Genomic DNA, 17,271 nt, shown 5'->3' on the forward strand with positions numbered 1-17,271 from the left:
TTAGAGCTCTTTGTCAGCTCTTGATCACTTGGTTCTGGTTACTGTTGGAGACTTGGTATGACATTTGGAAGACTTTTAGTGCATGGATAGGAAATTCTGGTTCACAAATATGAAACTTCAGAGTGTCATTTATGTCTTTTAAATGTGCTTAACCAATATGAAAGTTTGCATTTTTAGAATTTAATTTAAAAACCTATGAAATAGAAGCTATGAGATGAACTTACATTACAGAAAGCAAACCAGACTTTTTGTTGAAAGCAGGATTGCATTTTCTTAATCTAAGAGCTCATACTGACTCTGAAATGGATACATTTTACATAGCATAGATCATGGTGACAATACAAGGTTTTTTATTCAGATATTCTTTTCGATATGGCATACAATGCCATTATGAATTGCCACTTATTTTAAATCATCTGTTTAAAATCAGGAAAAATTGAAACTGTCAATACGAATTTGCTTTGTAGAGGAAATACGGATAGAAGAGTGCAATCTTTGGGGACCCCAGTGTGAGAGAGAGTCATATTTTTCTAATCCGTCAGAGCTGACAGTTTTAAGAACTTGCAATCAATAAGTTATTTTGTCAGTAGAAAACAAATATTCTTGATTCTAATCTTTGTTTTGAATGTCCAGCTAAATATTAATTGATGTGGTGGTGTTGCAGCGTCGTATTCCAAGTTTCTTTTTAAATTCAATAGTTTTATGCAGCTTGGTTTATTTAAATAGGTATGGTTATCTTCTGTATGCAGGCTTATCAGTAACAGCAGAACAAATAAATCCTCACGGCTCCACTGTACGGAAAACAGAAGCTAGAGTTGAAGAGGCATTTCGGAACAAACAAAAACCCACAATGGCGGTGTGGCCCAACTCTACGAATAAATGTGCATGTGAGTACCTTCGGTGATAATTTTGCAAAATTAGCGGTGCTTCCAAGGGCAAACATTTCAAATATGTCTCTACTACTGTTTATGGGTTATTTCTAGAAGTAATTTTAAGCGTGAAACGTGGAACTTTAGGAAATACTCTTTTTCGGACTGTGTGAAATCTCTGCCCAAGAACCTGTAAAGAAGCAAGATTTCTGTTTTTGTGATAAAGAATAACTGTTTTTCTAATGTAATATGAGTATTACATTTTTCTTTGTAAAATGCTATTTTCAGTATAAGATGACTCTGATCCAATGAGAAGATAATGTTTGATGAATGTTAAGATTTGTTTACGCTGTGTGTACTCACAGGTACATACCTACATGCTGCTTAATACTCTCTCACATGCACTATAGTTACTCACTTCATACCTTCAATGCATACAATATCATGCTAAAAGCTAGAAAAGATTACAAATTTAACTGTATTTTCCTTCATGGCACCTGGTTTTCAATAGTCAGTACCCATTGTTGGAGGATACTCTCGCTGCAGCCTACTGCATTAGTCTAATTAAGTGGTCAAAATCTCTAGAATTGTGAGGAGTGACTGGGGTGTAGGTAATCAGAGTCACTGCTAATTATTTTCAACAGGTAAGTTGATCAGAACAGGTAAATACACAAGAGATTTTTTTTTTTTATGAACAAAATAAAGACTATAAGAGAAAGTGAGTGTGAGGGATATACTGTTAGTTTTGCATGGCTTTTCCGCTGAAGATGTGGAATCCATTATTATATTATTAATAGCATTATCAATTATTGCTTAATAGGCAAACTGATAGATTGAAGCTGGCAGATTTTCATTGGTCTTTGTGCTTTTCTTCATGGTGCTTTTCCTTGATGACAAACAGTTTTCTAGGCATGGTGATAACTGCTCAGAGATGAACATTGTTTATATATGAATGATAGTGTTGATGTCAAATAGTTTAATTAATTAGAGGTGTATGGTTTTATTTCCTGAAGCTGTAATTTCTTCCGTTAAAGGAATTAAAGTCAATCGTACAGAGTTATGGCTTGAATAAACTGTTATATGATAAATTGATGATGTGGATCCAAGCTGTTCTTTATTCATTTGGCAGTTTGTGCAAAAACAGAGAGAGGAGGGAAAGGATTCTCAATTTTTGTTTTAGTTTCCTATGAAATCCAAGATGGAGATTCTCAGTCTGGCTGATCTACAGAGCACTTTCCTGTCTTTGTATGCTGTGCAGCAGGCAGTAGGGTTTATAGACCGGCAAACCACGCATCTTTTTGGAAGAGAGATAGCAGCCATTACTGATGACTTGTATAAAAAGAAGCTCTGATACTTCTGCTGTCTTCTCTACCTTATGTTGTGGATGCAGTGGCAGTTGTTTGAAGACTAGAGCCATTGACTGAGGGAAACAGCCAGTGTTTCTGTGTGTAAACAAAAAAGAAGTTAGTGTTAAGGCACTGTTCATTCTGGTATTTTGGTGATTTAGGTTGGAAGGCAAGAAATTTGAGGCTTAGTGATGTTCGGAACTATGACCAAATTAAAATCTGCCTTTTAAGGCGGAGTCTGGGAAAGGTAGCTAGTCCAGGAGGGATGTGATGCATCTAGTAACCAAGAGAGAGAACTAGGAATTGATGAGCAATCAGAAATCTGCAGAAGGGATTCAAGTAGTACATGGGCACACTTAAAAATTGATGTGGTAGGTTCAGTAGAGACTAGAAACTAGGAAGAGAAACAGTATTACAAGGGTGTTTGGAGGAAGGAGCAGAACTGAGCAGATTTTCGGGAGCTAAAATAGCAGCAAATTATATGGTAGATTGTGATTGTATAAATGGAAGAAACAAGTTTAGAGAAGGGATTTCTGAACAGAGAACATTTTAGAGGTAAAGTGGCAATCTTTTTTCTGGTCAAGAGCGAAGATTTTTTTTTTTTTTTTTTAAGACTAATATGTATTACACAAGCAGAATAACAAGGAGAATGATTCATGTATTTTAAATACACCGGGTAAAAATTGTACTTCACAACTAATAATTCTGAAAATCTTCCATTTTTTCGGCTATTTGAACTTGAATTTTTTTTTTTCCTTAGATAAATCTAAGGAAAAAAAAAATCACCAATCATAACTTTTTATTTTTTAGGAGCTTTATTTTACAGTATTTTAGAAAATAGTTGCAAAAGGTCAATTCAGACGAAACACTTGAGAACCGTAGAGGGAATTATTGTCAAGCATCTTCTCTAAAAACCAGAGTGGACTAGAGACAATGTACCAACCTTCCCCAGTTTAAAGCCTTGTTTGCTGTTCAGGACTAGTACCATAGAGAGCAAGAGTTAGTTTATCGTGTGTTGGTTTGTTTTCTGAGGTGGTGTATTTTGTATGAAACTTTATTTAGTTTTTTAGTTACCTATTATTTTGTGATTTAATTTTTCAAATGTATGCTAGAATTTTTTTTTAATTTGATTAGACCAGAGGGGCTATCAGAAGTGTGGCATAAAGTAGTTGTTCTATTTGACGGTGTGGTGATACGCCTTCCTGAGTTAGATTTAATCTGCAACTTCCATTTCTCTTGTTGAAGGTACACCTGCGGTGGATTGTGTGTATGAGTTTTAAAAGTATTGCATTATTAGAAGTTGCTGCAAATCCATTTGGGAGAGTTCTGCCACAGATAACTTAGAATATTTCCATATTGACTGTGTATATTGAGAAAAGTGCAAGTGTTCTGGTGGGAACTTAGAATGGGTATAGGTCAAAAGCCTGATATAAGTAATTGTGTGATCATAGAATCACAAAATTGCTGTGGTTGGAAGGAACCTCTGGAGGTCATCTAGTCTAGCTCCCCTGTTCAGAGCTGGTTGCTCAGAGCTGTGTCCAGTTGTGTTTTGAATATCTCCAAGAATGGAAGCTCTGTGATATGCTTGGGAAACATCTTCTAGTGCTTAGCCACTCTCACAATAATTTATTGTTCTTAATTTTGAGTTGACTGTCTTGTATTTCAGTCTGTTCCCCATTACCTCTTGTCACTGGGCACCAATGAGAAGGGTCTCGTTTTGCCTTTGTGTGTACATGTGCGGAAAAGGAAACTACCAGCAATATGCACTTCGGTGTGTCTGGTAAATGAATCATTGCTAAGTAGATTAGATACACGTTAGCACATAAAACATTAGCATCTCTTTAATTATTGGGATGCTGTTTATAACTTTGTTATACTGCTCTATTTTGCCAGTAGATGGAGTATGTTGCATATCATTTTACTGTCTTGCAGTTGCTTCCTTTAGTGTTACATATAAATAAACTGTATGGGGGAGATTTGGTTTTACATTCTTATCTTTTTTCCAATATTTAACAATAATATATTTTAGTGATACACTGCAGATTTTATGTTTTCTTCACAGGGAAGATGTCTTTTATGCCGCATGATAAATAGGATAGCTGTGAAAATGGCATTTGGAGCAAATAAAACAATTAATATATTTTGTGTTATGTGAAGTATTAAATATACAAGTTTTATATAAAAGTCATTTTATGAAATATCAAGTACAGACACAGCTAACTTTTCCCAATAATTGAAATGATTAGTAGTCTCTGTAGAAAGAACTGTAGGGAGTTTAAGCAAGGATATAAAAAACTGGTGCAGAAAATCTAGTTCCAAAATAAAGAAAATTTTCTGTGCCTTTTTATGTTGGGTTTTTTTTGTCTTCTTTAAATAGCAATCTTTGCTATCATACAAAACTCTGTTTTTGCTTTACAATGGAAAGGAGCTTTTGTTTTGGCAGGAGTGTTTTTTAAAAAAGATTTTAGCAAGAAAAGGTCTTTTGTTTATAATCTTTCTCAGAAACCCTCTTATTCTCAGTCTGTCTGATTTTTCATCTGTTTAGTCTTTTTTCTTTGCCCTCTCTGCTACAGTGGTGTCCATGATCACTCTACTTCAGGCATTCATGTGACTGCAGTAATGCCTTATCAAAGGACATGGCAGACCAGATGCTGTATGGTTTTTATTATTTTAACTATTTTCTGCCTTTTGGAGTGCTGCTGAATTTGGGTTCAGAATTTGGATACTAGCATATTAAACAGTATTCCAGAAGCTAACATTAAAATCCTAGTAGCTGCTGATGTTCTATCTCAAATCCTACACTTGCAACTGTTTTCTTTTCTCCTCCTGCTCTCCAGAAAAGGGATTTGACTTGGATTAATTCTCACTTGAGAGAGAGGCAAGTACTGTAACTTGACCAACACCATTAAAAATTATTTTCTGGAATTTGAGGACATCTTTACTCAGAGCTCAGACAGAAGTTTGTTTATCTTTTTGTTTCTTTATCATTTTGTTCTGGGTAGTGTAGGCATTAGTATTTGGGATCAGAGCAGTTTGATCTCCTATATCTGACATTCGCTTCAACCAGATGCTTTAAAAGGAAGTTGCAAACATTTGAGAAATAGAATTTTTTTTTTTCCTGCCTGATTTTGAAGGAAATACAGTCTTAGCTGATTCTGAAGTGGTTAATAGAATTTTTAATTTTTAAAACTCATAGGCTTTGTAATTCTTCTAATTTAAAATGCCATTTAGTGAATTTCTGACTGCCTGATCTTTTCTGGGATCCCATCAAACTTTTGGACTCGGTGATATCTAGTGGTAAAGAAATTTTCTTTCATCACTATTAAATATCTGCCTCTTGAATTCATCAAATGTCTAACAGAGGGCAAAGAAAGTCCTACAATTTACCTGATCAGTGACATATTTGTATTCTCTTGTTCTTCATCTCCTTTCTAACTCAGTAATGCAAGATTGTTCAGCCTCTTTTAAGAAGGAGGATTTCCTGGAAGCATTATCACCGCCTTTCTTATAAACATGGTAAAAAGAGATGTTTTAGAAAAGGTTTTTTAGATGAGTTCTGCTTAAATATTTTTTTTTCCTCAAAGCGGTAGGCACAAGTGATGTCATAAAAAACAGTTTTCAGACCTTTTAGATACATCTTATTCCTTCCTCCCTTTTGAAAACTGTGGCAATGTTTGCTTTAAATCGTTTAAAGACTCGGTGTAAAGTTTCTCTCTGCAGAAGTTGATTTTATTGTGATTTTTACCTGTTTCTTAACTTGAATTTTCTTTGTTGGTTTGGTTTTTTTGTTTTTTTAGTTTTGCCTCCTTGACACACAGACTAACCAGCAGCGATGAGCCTTTCAGATATGTGATATAAATGAATGCTGTAAACTCTATTGAATGTTATTTTAATTGGAGTGGGAGCCTCTTCTCTGCTTCTGAAGTTGCAGGAGAACCTTGCATTTATTCATGGCTCTCTTGCAGCAGGGAAGGTGTCATTCAGTAGTCCTTAAGAGCTGGCTGAATGTACAAAAATGTAAATAGCTGTAATAGTTGCTATTCTACAGAGCTACTTAGCAGAGGGAAAATGAGCAGATCTATAGAGGTGGAAAGTCTAAAACTGATCTCCACAGGTGATATTAATCTGATTGTCTCTTCTCTTTTGACTTAATTTTTCTCTTTAATTTTCCTATGTGACTGTCTTGTCATGTACTTTACTAGCATAGTTACTCTGGTTTCATGTAAATTACATTTTTACCTTCGTTTCCCAAGAAAATAATACCTGTGTTCTCTGTCCATCTCTGCTCCCCTAATAACTTCTGAACCATTTAGCTGAGTTCAGACAGATTTGTCAGGAGTTGAGCGCTGAAAGATTAGATTCCTGCAGGTTTTCTGAAAATGAGTAGCTGGATAAATCTATGCATCTACTGGAGGAAAAGGCTATACATTGAAAATGGCAGTTACCTGTTCTGCCTGGCCTTGTGAGCTGATCAGTTAAAACATTGTATGGGCCAGGCATGGCATGCACACCTCTGATGTAGTGTATCTTGTATCCTGTTCAGCTGGGGTGGCGAGGAACATAAAAGATATTGGGAGAGTTTTGTGAGAAATACTGGGAAGAGCTTGAGTTGAGAGCATTACAGGGGATGGTAGGGGAAAGCATCTGTCTAGGGGGAGAAAATGCTGGGGATACTGCAGCCAAGATGTTTTTGGAAATATGCTTCATCTCGTTCTACGGAACTTGACTCTCTGTTCTTGAGTGGAAGTGCCCAGGTTCTTGGTTATATAACATAAAGTGTTGCATATGCTGCTGTTGATCAAATATATGTTAAGTTGTTGTGTACAATTTTTTAAAATGTATTTGTCAGGTCCGTGCTTTGAGTGTCTTCCATCTAGGTGAAGAAAATGGCCTGTCTTCTAGCAGTTAGTTCCACAGTCACTTCAAGCTGGTCAAACTGCAGGTTACTACTAAAGGTGCTCTCTTGTCTTTTCACTGATTGCATCTTTCCACCATTTCCCCTGTGCCAGCACTGTTATTCATGAGCTGTAAAACTCAGTTGGGGAGCTGAAGATGTTGAAAACTACCCCAGGAAAAAAAAAATGTTGCAGACAGATTTAGTTCCCTTATCTGTTTTACTGCAGGAACAGTAATGCCGGCACAAATGAGGTAGTGGAAATGCTATAGCTGGCTTTGTAGGGAGAAATGGCTTTGTCTGCTAGTGGAAGCTGGCACCTCATTTTGCTTTTTAAGCCATTGTGGAACTGTGTTCTGTTCTTTCTTGCTGCTTATCTCTGAGTGCAGTTTGGGACTTTATGACTCAAAACTCCAGAGACTTTCAAGTGGACTATTCATTGCCCTTTGGTAAGGAATGTGGAGCTACTGGAAGCAGCTAAATTACTGTGGCAGATATATAGATATCCTGGATGCTGCATAGGAGAGCATAAATTGCTGGTAATAAGCGCTTTCTCAAGGCTTTGAGTTACTTTACACACACGACATCAGAAAAAAGTTTAGGGTTTTGATCATGGAAGAAAAACTTGAAATACGTGCATTACTTCAAGTGGTTCTTGATGATACTGCAGACCCAAAATCTAGATCCATGGTGATCTTGCTTGCCATGAGAATCTCCTTCAGACTTGAATCCCCAGGAATTCTTCATGAAATAAAGGTGATAACAGAGAATCTACTCTTTGATGGATGTGAGTTTTATCATTTAATGACAGAGGATTCACGTTCTCTGATGGACTTTTCGGCAGTGTGGTGGCAGATGGGGGTCATGTTTTCTGCAGCAGGAAGTGAATTTGTTAGCCTCCAGTACAAGAATTTGTACTGCGCTCTATACTGTAGTAGTCAAGCTACAGAAATTTCAAGAGAAGTATACCTGCTTTGACTGCTACATCTTCTCATTAGAGCTCCTCCAGATTAAGGCAAGCAGACTTGCTTGTTAATGATTGACAATCTTTGAATCTTTTAATTATATCTGCTTACTTTTCCAAGTGTTAACTTTATATAGTCTGCAGTTCTGTTGCCGTACTGATGGATTTGTGGGACAGCAACCATGTATACCTTGACTTTGAAACTTCTGTACCATTCACATATGATTTTGATATCTGTTTTCCTGACACCATGCTAAACAGAAAGGTGACAGTTACCTCTAGATCTTGCAGAAATATTTCAGGGATGTGGGAAGGATTTAGATTTTTTTGTTTGTATTGTGGGTTTTTTGACCATTACTGTTCTTTAATATCCAAGAACTGTACATTGATCTGGACAGGGTTGGTGTGTGCTGCTAGATAAGGATGCTTATCTCACCAGAAAATACTGTCTTTACTTGGTGTATCTGATTTGAGAATCTTAAGGCAGAACCTGTCAGTGTGTGAGAATTTCTGGAAGTCCCATACAGGTTTCATTTTACTTAACTTGTGCCTAGAGGACTAGTCCTTCTGGACTACAAAACTTCTTTTTTAATCATGGGAGGCCATCTCTGGAGGAAATGCTGTCTGCTGTAAGTTTAGGGATCTTTCATCCAACTCTCGAAGTGTCTTAACATAGGAATGGAAGAATTGAGAAACTTCACTTACTGCTTAACTAAATATGAATTTATATTCAGTGATTAATTACATTGTATTACATCACACTTTTATTCTGTCTACACAGACTGTGCAGTTTAGGGGGAAGAAAAAAGAGTGGGGAAGGTTTTTTTTGGTACCAACTTCATGTGAACCCAAATGAAATGTTACGTGTGACTCATGGTCAGACAGGTATTTATTGCCATTAAAAATTCTGAATAACTATTTACAAAAAAGTAAACCAGAAGGAAGCTAGAATTGAAGTGAGGATCCCCTTGGCAAATCTATAGAGGTTACATGAAGATTATAGAGAGAAGAGTTCAGCAATTCAGAAGTCAAGTGAATGTATTCATGTGTGAATAATTGGTATTATAATAGTTTGAGTTACAGAATCTCAGTTCTATAAAGCAGGATTCCTCTGACAATAGTATTTCTACTGCCTCTGGCACAAATACTACCAAAAGACTGGGTACCAATGAGTAGACTTCAGAGAAGTATTTTTAAAAGGAATAATTGAAAAGGTGTTAAGGCTTTAACTTGCAATTGTATGCACTCTGTTAATTTTTTTAACAAACCCAAGATGACCTTTAAAGGTCCCTTCCAACCCAAACTGTTCCATGATTCTGTGGTTAAATCAAAGTTTTTCTTCTGTAAATAGCTTTCCCATTCTGTTACTTACTGAAAACTTCAGTGAATAATAGTGACTATAAAATAAAAAGTGTGGGATTCTGCTGCTGCTAGTTTACAGTTCTATAAAATACCAGCATGAAGGTAGAGGAGAGGGGACTGCAAGTTAAGTTTATTTTTTAGCAGCAGTCCATTAACCCATTAGTTCCTGCCCATTAGCCCTTTAGTTTTGCATTAGTTTTACCCTGTGGTAGTTCAGAGATAAATTTTACTTTTTCGTGCCTCATATGAAAGCTTCTCAGGTCTGTGTTATTCTTGCAGTAGTGTCTTTTTCTTTCCAGTAAATATAAAGGGAAAGGTGTTGACTTCTACATTTGGTTACACCAAATGTAACATTTGTTAATTAATATTAATGTACATTAAACACCCCTCCTACTTGTACCACTTCCTTAGCTTTACTGGGGGAAGCGGGCAGGACAGAAAGACTGGTGGTTGTTTTTGTTTTTAAATGTTGTATTCCTTGCTCAGCTTTTCACTCTTCCTAGAGGCTTGGCTTTCTATGCAAAAAGAAAAATCTGTGTAGTGATGTTCTGGGTGCTAGGGAACTGGAACCATAATTTCTTCTCCAATCCCAAAAGACACTCCCTTTGCAAAGAGCCTTGCAGCCCAGATGAGAACAAAAAAGCGTCATTTTGAAGGGGCAGTTCAAATGTGAGGACTAGAAGTCTACTTTCAGTATGATCAAGAACATAAAAACTGATGAATGGGCTCAGAGATATATCTCACTGAGGTCATGAAAATTATGTGGGCAGGTTTTGTGTTTTGATACACAGTGTATCTTTAAAAAGAATGTCACCTTTCTTATTAATTTATACATTTTAGGACATATAAAAATTTCCTTTAAAAGACTTTTACTCCACTTCTGTGTTTTATTTGTCTGTCTTTGGAGCTGGCCTGAGGCTAAACCCATTGCCTCATAGGGGAATTTTTTGTCTGTAAGTTTGCACGTCCCTGTTTAGTTTCAGATTTGCTGCTTCTGTTAATGAAAATCTCTTGCACAATCTAGCGAAAGACTACATGAGCTCCTGAAAATTTATGTGAGCAGGTTTCAGTTTGTCATCAATAAAACAGCAAAACTGACTGTAGAAACTGTTATCAAATCTACAAAATAGCTGAAGAAAGGGGATTTTCCCCTCAAACAGTTCTTAGTAATGATTATTTGTAACAATAAATACACACTCCAAGAGAGACCATGTTTTTATTGCAATACGACTGTATGTTCAGATAGCTTTGAAAACTAAAAGGTTAAGATTTATTCATAATGTAGTGGTTAAACCACCTGCTTACATACGCCGCTCATGGGGAGTAAATTCTGAAGTACAGTTGTGCTTCTCTGAGCTTCTGTGATTTGATTCTCAGTGCTTGCACCTGAATAGTGCTTGTATCTTCAAAGCAATTTAATAAATACTGATCTTTGTAACTCAGTGTGAGATTGGCAGACACAGATCTAGGACTTAATATCCCATAAATCAAAGCAATGTACAAGTACAGAGAACGTTATGGAGGTGCTCGACATAGGAGTTCATTTCAAAATGGAAGAACATTTGTTAATCTCTGGTAATTATTGCCTGTGATTTTCAATTATAATCACTTGGCTGCAACTTCAGCAATTTTGCAACAATATGTTCAGTCTCACCATTACTTAAATTTGAATGTAGAAGTTAAATTTTTTCCCTGATCTTTTCCTTAGTCTTCTGAGCTGTGTCTTTGGTGCTCTTGAAAAGGATGTTGACAACGCTGTTAGGTTTTGAATGGTCTTCCTTCTTTATTTACTGATCATATTGCAAATGTGCCCCAAAACCTCTTTTAGGTTCGTGCCTTAGTTGTATCTCGCTGCAAATAGGTCAGTAACAAAAAATGCCCCTTCTGAAAAAAGTTTGTGTGATTTTTCAAAGGCACAGAGACTACTCATAAGAAATAGGAACAGTGAAAAAGTAAGAATGCAGATGTAATGAAAAAAGGATCATGTGCCCACGTTGTTTCAAGTTAAGTTGCATAATATGTGGGGAAGGCATTAGTGGTGAGGCCAGTTTAAGGAGCTGTGGTTCCTCTTCTGCATACCCTCATTGCACAACTGCAGGTGTTTGTGAGGTCTTGCTGTAGACAGGGTTGGTAAAATGGTGTAAACCAAAAATCTTCATCTTTTGTCAATGCAGTGAACTTGAGTACTGAGGTGTGAATGAATGAAAGATTGAGAGCATTATTCTTCAGCTGATTTAAACACTGGAGATACCTTTGAATTGGCAATGGACATAACATGAAATGAGAGGTTCTTGTTAGATAAAGGGCAGAAAGCCTTTTCATTGTTATGACAGTTATGCCTTGGTATGGGACGCCCATGGAGATCATACAGTCTGCATCCATGGAAGTTTTCAGTAGATGTCTGGGGAAAGCCCTGAGCAACCTGGTCTGCTGTTGTAGCTGAGCCTGTTTTGAGTAGTAGGTTGGACTAGAGACTTCCTGATGTCCCTTCCAACCTGAATTATTCTGTGAATCCATGGATTGCACTTCCCTTTGCTTTGTTGTATAACAATTTCAATTGCTGAGGTTCTACAAAGGGGAAAAAGGGACTAACTGTCTTTAGAGTCTGTGTTACCCAAATGAGAATGACTGTTTTCTACATCATTGACTAGCTGTTTTCTTTAAGTGCATTACCTATAAATGGGTATATAAATGTATATAAAATACATTAGGTAGGAAAGGCTAGCAAGTCTTCCTTGTTTCCATAGTTTAGAGTATGAATTGTGTACATGACTGCATGTTCACTTCTCATACTTCTAAAAGTTCTTGGTATCTGTCATTTGCTGACATTGAAATCAACAGACAGCTTGCCTTTTCCTTGAAATATGAACACATTTGATTGTCTCTCACACTACAGCATATTCTAATATCCTAGTCTGTTTACTGAGGGGTACCTGTGCATCTAAAAGTTTGTGTGTTGGGTTTTTTTCCCCCATTATAATTCAGTTCGAATAAGGAGAAAATCAAGACGGCGCTCGCAGTGGGGGAAAGGCATTATTAAGAAGAGGAAAGTCAATAATCTAAAGAAAGATGAAGATGATGCAAAGTTTGCTGATGATGAAAATCATGGAGAGGACAGTAAATTGCTGGAAAATGGAGAGCTAGAGATCAGTACTGACTGCATTGAAGAGAACGGAGAGGAAACAGGAGATCTCTCTATGACAAATGATGAATCCTCTTGTGATATTATGGATATAGATGCAGAGCAGAGGCTTAACAATGGGACATCAGGAAAGGAAAACAATTTTGCATCCACAGAAGAAGAGAGCTCAAATGAATCTCTGTTAATAACCGACAGTGTTACCTTGAGTGCTGAAAAGGAATTAAGGAAGGACTCTACATCAAAAGGGGACTGTGTGAATGGAGAGAGATCTGTACACAGCTCAGAGGGTATACCTGTTCCAGCATGTCATAATGGTAAAATGGAATCAGTTGATGCTGTTTCACCCTGTGACAACAGTGATGAGTCTAGTAACAAGCAAAAATCTTCATCTGAAGATCAGCCAAAGGAGAAAACAGAAACTTCCAGTGAAAATCAAGGGGCTGATCTAGTGAAAGCTGAGTTACCACATTGCAGCAATAATGAAAAAACACTACAGAGCACAGATATTGAAACTAAAGATGCTGAAGCAGATAAAGAAGGTATAGCTTGTTTTCAATCTTTCTGTCCTTATCTTAGTGTCCAGGTTAATAAGTGTGTGTTTTAAATTGTAATATCTTATGTTACAATTATTATTATATGATAATATTTTATGAACTGCTGTCTATTTATTTGAAACTTTTAGTATACTTACAAGATTTAATTCTACATAGATAAATTAGAAGTCCACTCTTGGCTTGCTGTAATGTTATCATTGCTGTTAGGCAAGTAAGTATCTCCATACTTACAATATTCTGTTTATTTTTGGGAAATACTGAAAATACTGAGATAACATTTAAACAACAATTAAAGATTTAAACAATATTATCACAGCAGATAACTATGATATATGTTTTGGTCTATATGTTCTATCTGATCTATATTGTGATCTTTGTCATATGTTTTGAGTTGTTTTATTAGAGATTTATGATAAAAGTATCATTGACATTGGATGAAGGACCGTAGAAATAGGAATCCGTTCTTTTAAAAACATTTGCTTATAGCGAAGGTTAAAGGAGTTTAACTCATAGCAAAAGCCAGATAAACCATTGCTTATCTAATGGAGAAGTTACCTGGCTTTGGAGTTAGTCAACACAGAAACAGTGCAGCAAAAAGATAAGAGGAGGAGAAGGGAAATCCTAGTAGTGCATAAAAGAAGGGGCCATGTCTTTTGAAGACAAGAGACATAATTTCCTCTGGGAAGAGAAATAAATGCTTTGTGCATGACTGCCTTTTTAATTAGCTTTTCAGAATTATCTAAAAGGATGAAATCTTTACTTCAAAAGTTAGCGCTGAGATTCACGAAGTAAATGAGCTTTAACGAGAGATCTGAATTAGGAAAATATCGCTATATACATGTTGGCTGTGTTTGTACATACATGTTTTCTTAGAGAAAAGGAGAATAGTAGAAGAAAGGTATTAAGAATATCAGAAGAAGCGTATGATGTATGTTAAGAGCCTTTACCTTTCTAAATTTAGAAGTTGAAATTTGTATACATTAAGGATGGTTATAATAACAAGGCGTCTTCAGGGAAAAAAAGACATTTTAAATAGTTGAGGAGGAGAAAGACAGTGAGTGAGTGTAGGGAGAGAATCAGGAGGTGTAAAAATACTGTGTTCTCCACAACAGGATTGGACAGCAGCTTTAATATAGAGATAGAAGAAAACAGAAATGTGTCGCAAAAACATGAAGTTTCAGGAGTAGAGCAGATGGTAGAATTACTGTGGTGATGAAGACATGGGATGCTTTGGAGAGAAAAATGAGTATTTGATTCACATAGGCAGAAGGATTTTGAGTGTTAGCTTAATATCTGAACTTCACTGTATAATTTGACGTTGCTAAGTAGAAACGATACAATGGAAAAACTCAGTGATATTCAGTTTTCTGTTGGGACTTTGGAATTCAGTTTTAAAGATGACGAGTTTCTTGTGTGTTTTCTGAACTGTGGTTTTACGCACCTATAAACATTCAGAAATCTGCAAAGCTGATGAATAATGTGCACTGAGACAATGATGCTTGCTTCGTTCAAAAAAACCCAACAAACGAAACAAGCAAAATCAAGTGAAGAAACAAGCTGTTCATTTTGAGAGACTGACAGTGCTGATAATTCTTTTTCAAATTACAGGTATATTCAAAAGCAGGAAAACACGAAAAGGTGCTATGGAACAGTCAAAGCCCACAAGTTTAGAGCAGGTCCCAGAGGAACCATTGGATCCCTTACCCTCTGTAGTTGTTGACCATGACAGACTAAAGGTAACGGAACCAAAAAATAAACTGTTAACAGGCTCCATGAAAAATGCTTCCTTTTTCTGTTCTGGAGCAACCTTTCCTTTATTTTTGACTGCAAACAAGTATTATGACAGCAGTAACTTTTGAAGATGATTTGTCTATCAGTGTTTTTTGGATGAAAAGTTAGTAAAACTACTGAATCCTTACTGTCCCATCATTACTACCTTTACAAATCCAGTAATGGCACAGCAGTCCACTGTTTTAATTGCAGTTTTTGCAGGTACTCATGTGTGTTAATTGGACATGCCAGTTACTGAGGAACTGCTGGGTGCCTAGTAATTACGAGTTAACATCATCTTTTCCCTTACCCTGTATGTATACTTGGTGGAAAGAACTGTTAGTGGATTGATTGGAAAAGGAAATTGGAATTTGTGCTCATGTTTTGGCGTCATAGACTGAACCCCTACTAGTTAATTTTTGTTCAGTTTTGTCTCTATTTAAGAAAAGTTACAACAAAATTTGCTGTCTTCTATTGTGGAAACTAGGTTGACCTACTGTGAAATTTAGAAACCATTTGCTGCGGAGTACAGATGATAATCTCTTTGGAAACAATAGAAGTATTGATTGAGGAAAAAAAATCTTAAATTTTAGTCTCTGCTATTATGTAAAATACACACTTTCACCTTTTGTTTGAGCAGTTTTACATGTGTTGTCCCCCCCCCCCTTTCTTTTATTGTACCATTTTTCAACATCTATGGAATTCTAAATGTGTTTCCATTTGATATTTCTTAAAATTTCATGCCAATGCACGTTCTTAAAAATGTCTGCTTTAGCTATCAAGGCAGTTTTATGGTTTGCTTTGTCATAATTATTGACCAAGACGAAATAGGATGAAGTATCCACCTTTTGTTGTTCCAACAGAAACTGCTTGATTTGGTGGTTAAAAAGAGTGACAACCTGACTGTTGACCAACTTGAGAGATTGTATTCGCTCCTCAGTCAGTGCATCTACAGACATCGTAGAGACTATGACAAATCACAACTTATAGAGGTGATGTTGTACAGTTTCTTTTATTCTTTATCTGAATTTTGTCAGACTGGCTTTTCAAGAACTAAATTAATCTGTCAATTTATTGTTGTACTAGCAGGCAAAAGCTTTAAATAGACTTTGAGGAAAGTATCTATATACAGAAAAAAGTTTAGTGTAATAATGACTTAACAAACAGAGGTTGTTGCTAATAATACTTTCCTCAGAAAAGGATTAAGAATTTAACCTAAAAGAATGGAGGAAAAAGAGGAGAGAATACAGCAGCATGGAGAAGCACATGCTAACAGAGTAAAAATGGAGTAGAGGCAGTTTCCACATTTGTGGTATGAATAACAGTGGATGTAGTGGCTACTTCATAGGCATGCTGAGCCAACATTGCTGCAGTTGCTCTTACTTGCATTTGCGTTACTACGCAAAAAAAAAATTATGTATCTCTGCTCCATGCAGTTTGCTGATTGTGACTTTCATAAAAGACCTTAAAAGTTTGGAAACTTTCTCTAGATCAGTAAGTATACCCTTGTGAAAGTCCAATACAGCACGATTGTCAAGGAAAGAGAAAAGCAAAGAGTGGTTTAGGCTGCTTAAAGAATCCCTGCCAAAGATACGAGAAAAAGAAAATTATTTTAATACGAGTTTATAAAAAATCATGACTTAATAGAATTCAATAGCAAGGTTCACTCTATTGCTTATTTAACATGGAAAAGCATACAAAGAAAAATAAAGTTAGAAGTGGGTTAGAACGATTTATGCATGGGTTGGGGGAAATTATTTACATGGAATCAGGGAAATGATTTACGTGGAGTCAGGAAAATCGAGTTGAGAACAGGTTGGTGTGATTTATATAGGAGGGAGACCCTCCCGTTGAGTTATGAGGTTCAGAGTGGACCCCCTTGCTTTCTAAACTTCTTTTCAGTGAGGAGTCTAGGTGTGGCTGAATCCACTCTTAGTCCCAGACTTGGTCACCATTTTATGTCTAAAGAGGTTGGGTGCAGGGAAGGGTGAGGGAGGCCTTCCTATTGAGTCACCAAGTTCAGAGAGGACACCCTTGCTTTCTAAACTCATTCTCAGAGGAGCCTAGGCGCAGCTGGATCCACTCCTACTGCCAGACTTGGTCAACAGTTTACATCTAAAGGGATTAAGTGCAGGGATCTTAGTGTGATTATTTAACATAGGATTTTTGTGTTTTATGGCAGCAATCTAATGTGCAATAGTAACAATTTGAAATTCACGAACGGTATTAAGGTAAATCACAATACTAAATTATTTAATTTTCTAACAAAGCTTAACAACTAAGTGTTACTTAGTTAAAGACTTAAGGTTCGCAAATTGCACACACAGAGATATAGACATAGAGACATGTAAAGAGAGATATATATGTAAA

General features: G+C 36.4%; 1 protein-coding gene across 1 annotated transcript in view; it reads left to right on the forward strand.

Moving 5' to 3' along the window:
* Positions 1-15,893, forward strand: part of ATAD2B (ATPase family, AAA domain containing 2B) — a gene marked incomplete at both ends in the record, with an annotated part of 56,671 nt that extends 40,778 nt beyond the window's left edge. Inside the window, 4 exons of the mRNA XM_010296149.1 lie at positions 750-887; positions 12,421-13,116; positions 14,740-14,867; positions 15,765-15,893. Of these exons, the coding sequence (XP_010294451.1) occupies positions 750-887; positions 12,421-13,116; positions 14,740-14,867; positions 15,765-15,893 (1,091 nt within the window). The remainder of the gene's footprint in view (positions 1-749; positions 888-12,420; positions 13,117-14,739; positions 14,868-15,764) is intronic.
* Between the last annotated feature and the right edge of the window lie 1,378 nt (positions 15,894-17,271).

Source organism: Phaethon lepturus, unplaced genomic scaffold, assembly GCF_000687285.1.
Source record: "Phaethon lepturus isolate BGI_N335 unplaced genomic scaffold, ASM68728v1 scaffold2031, whole genome shotgun sequence".
Taxonomy (NCBI): Eukaryota; Metazoa; Chordata; class Aves; order Phaethontiformes; family Phaethontidae; genus Phaethon; species Phaethon lepturus.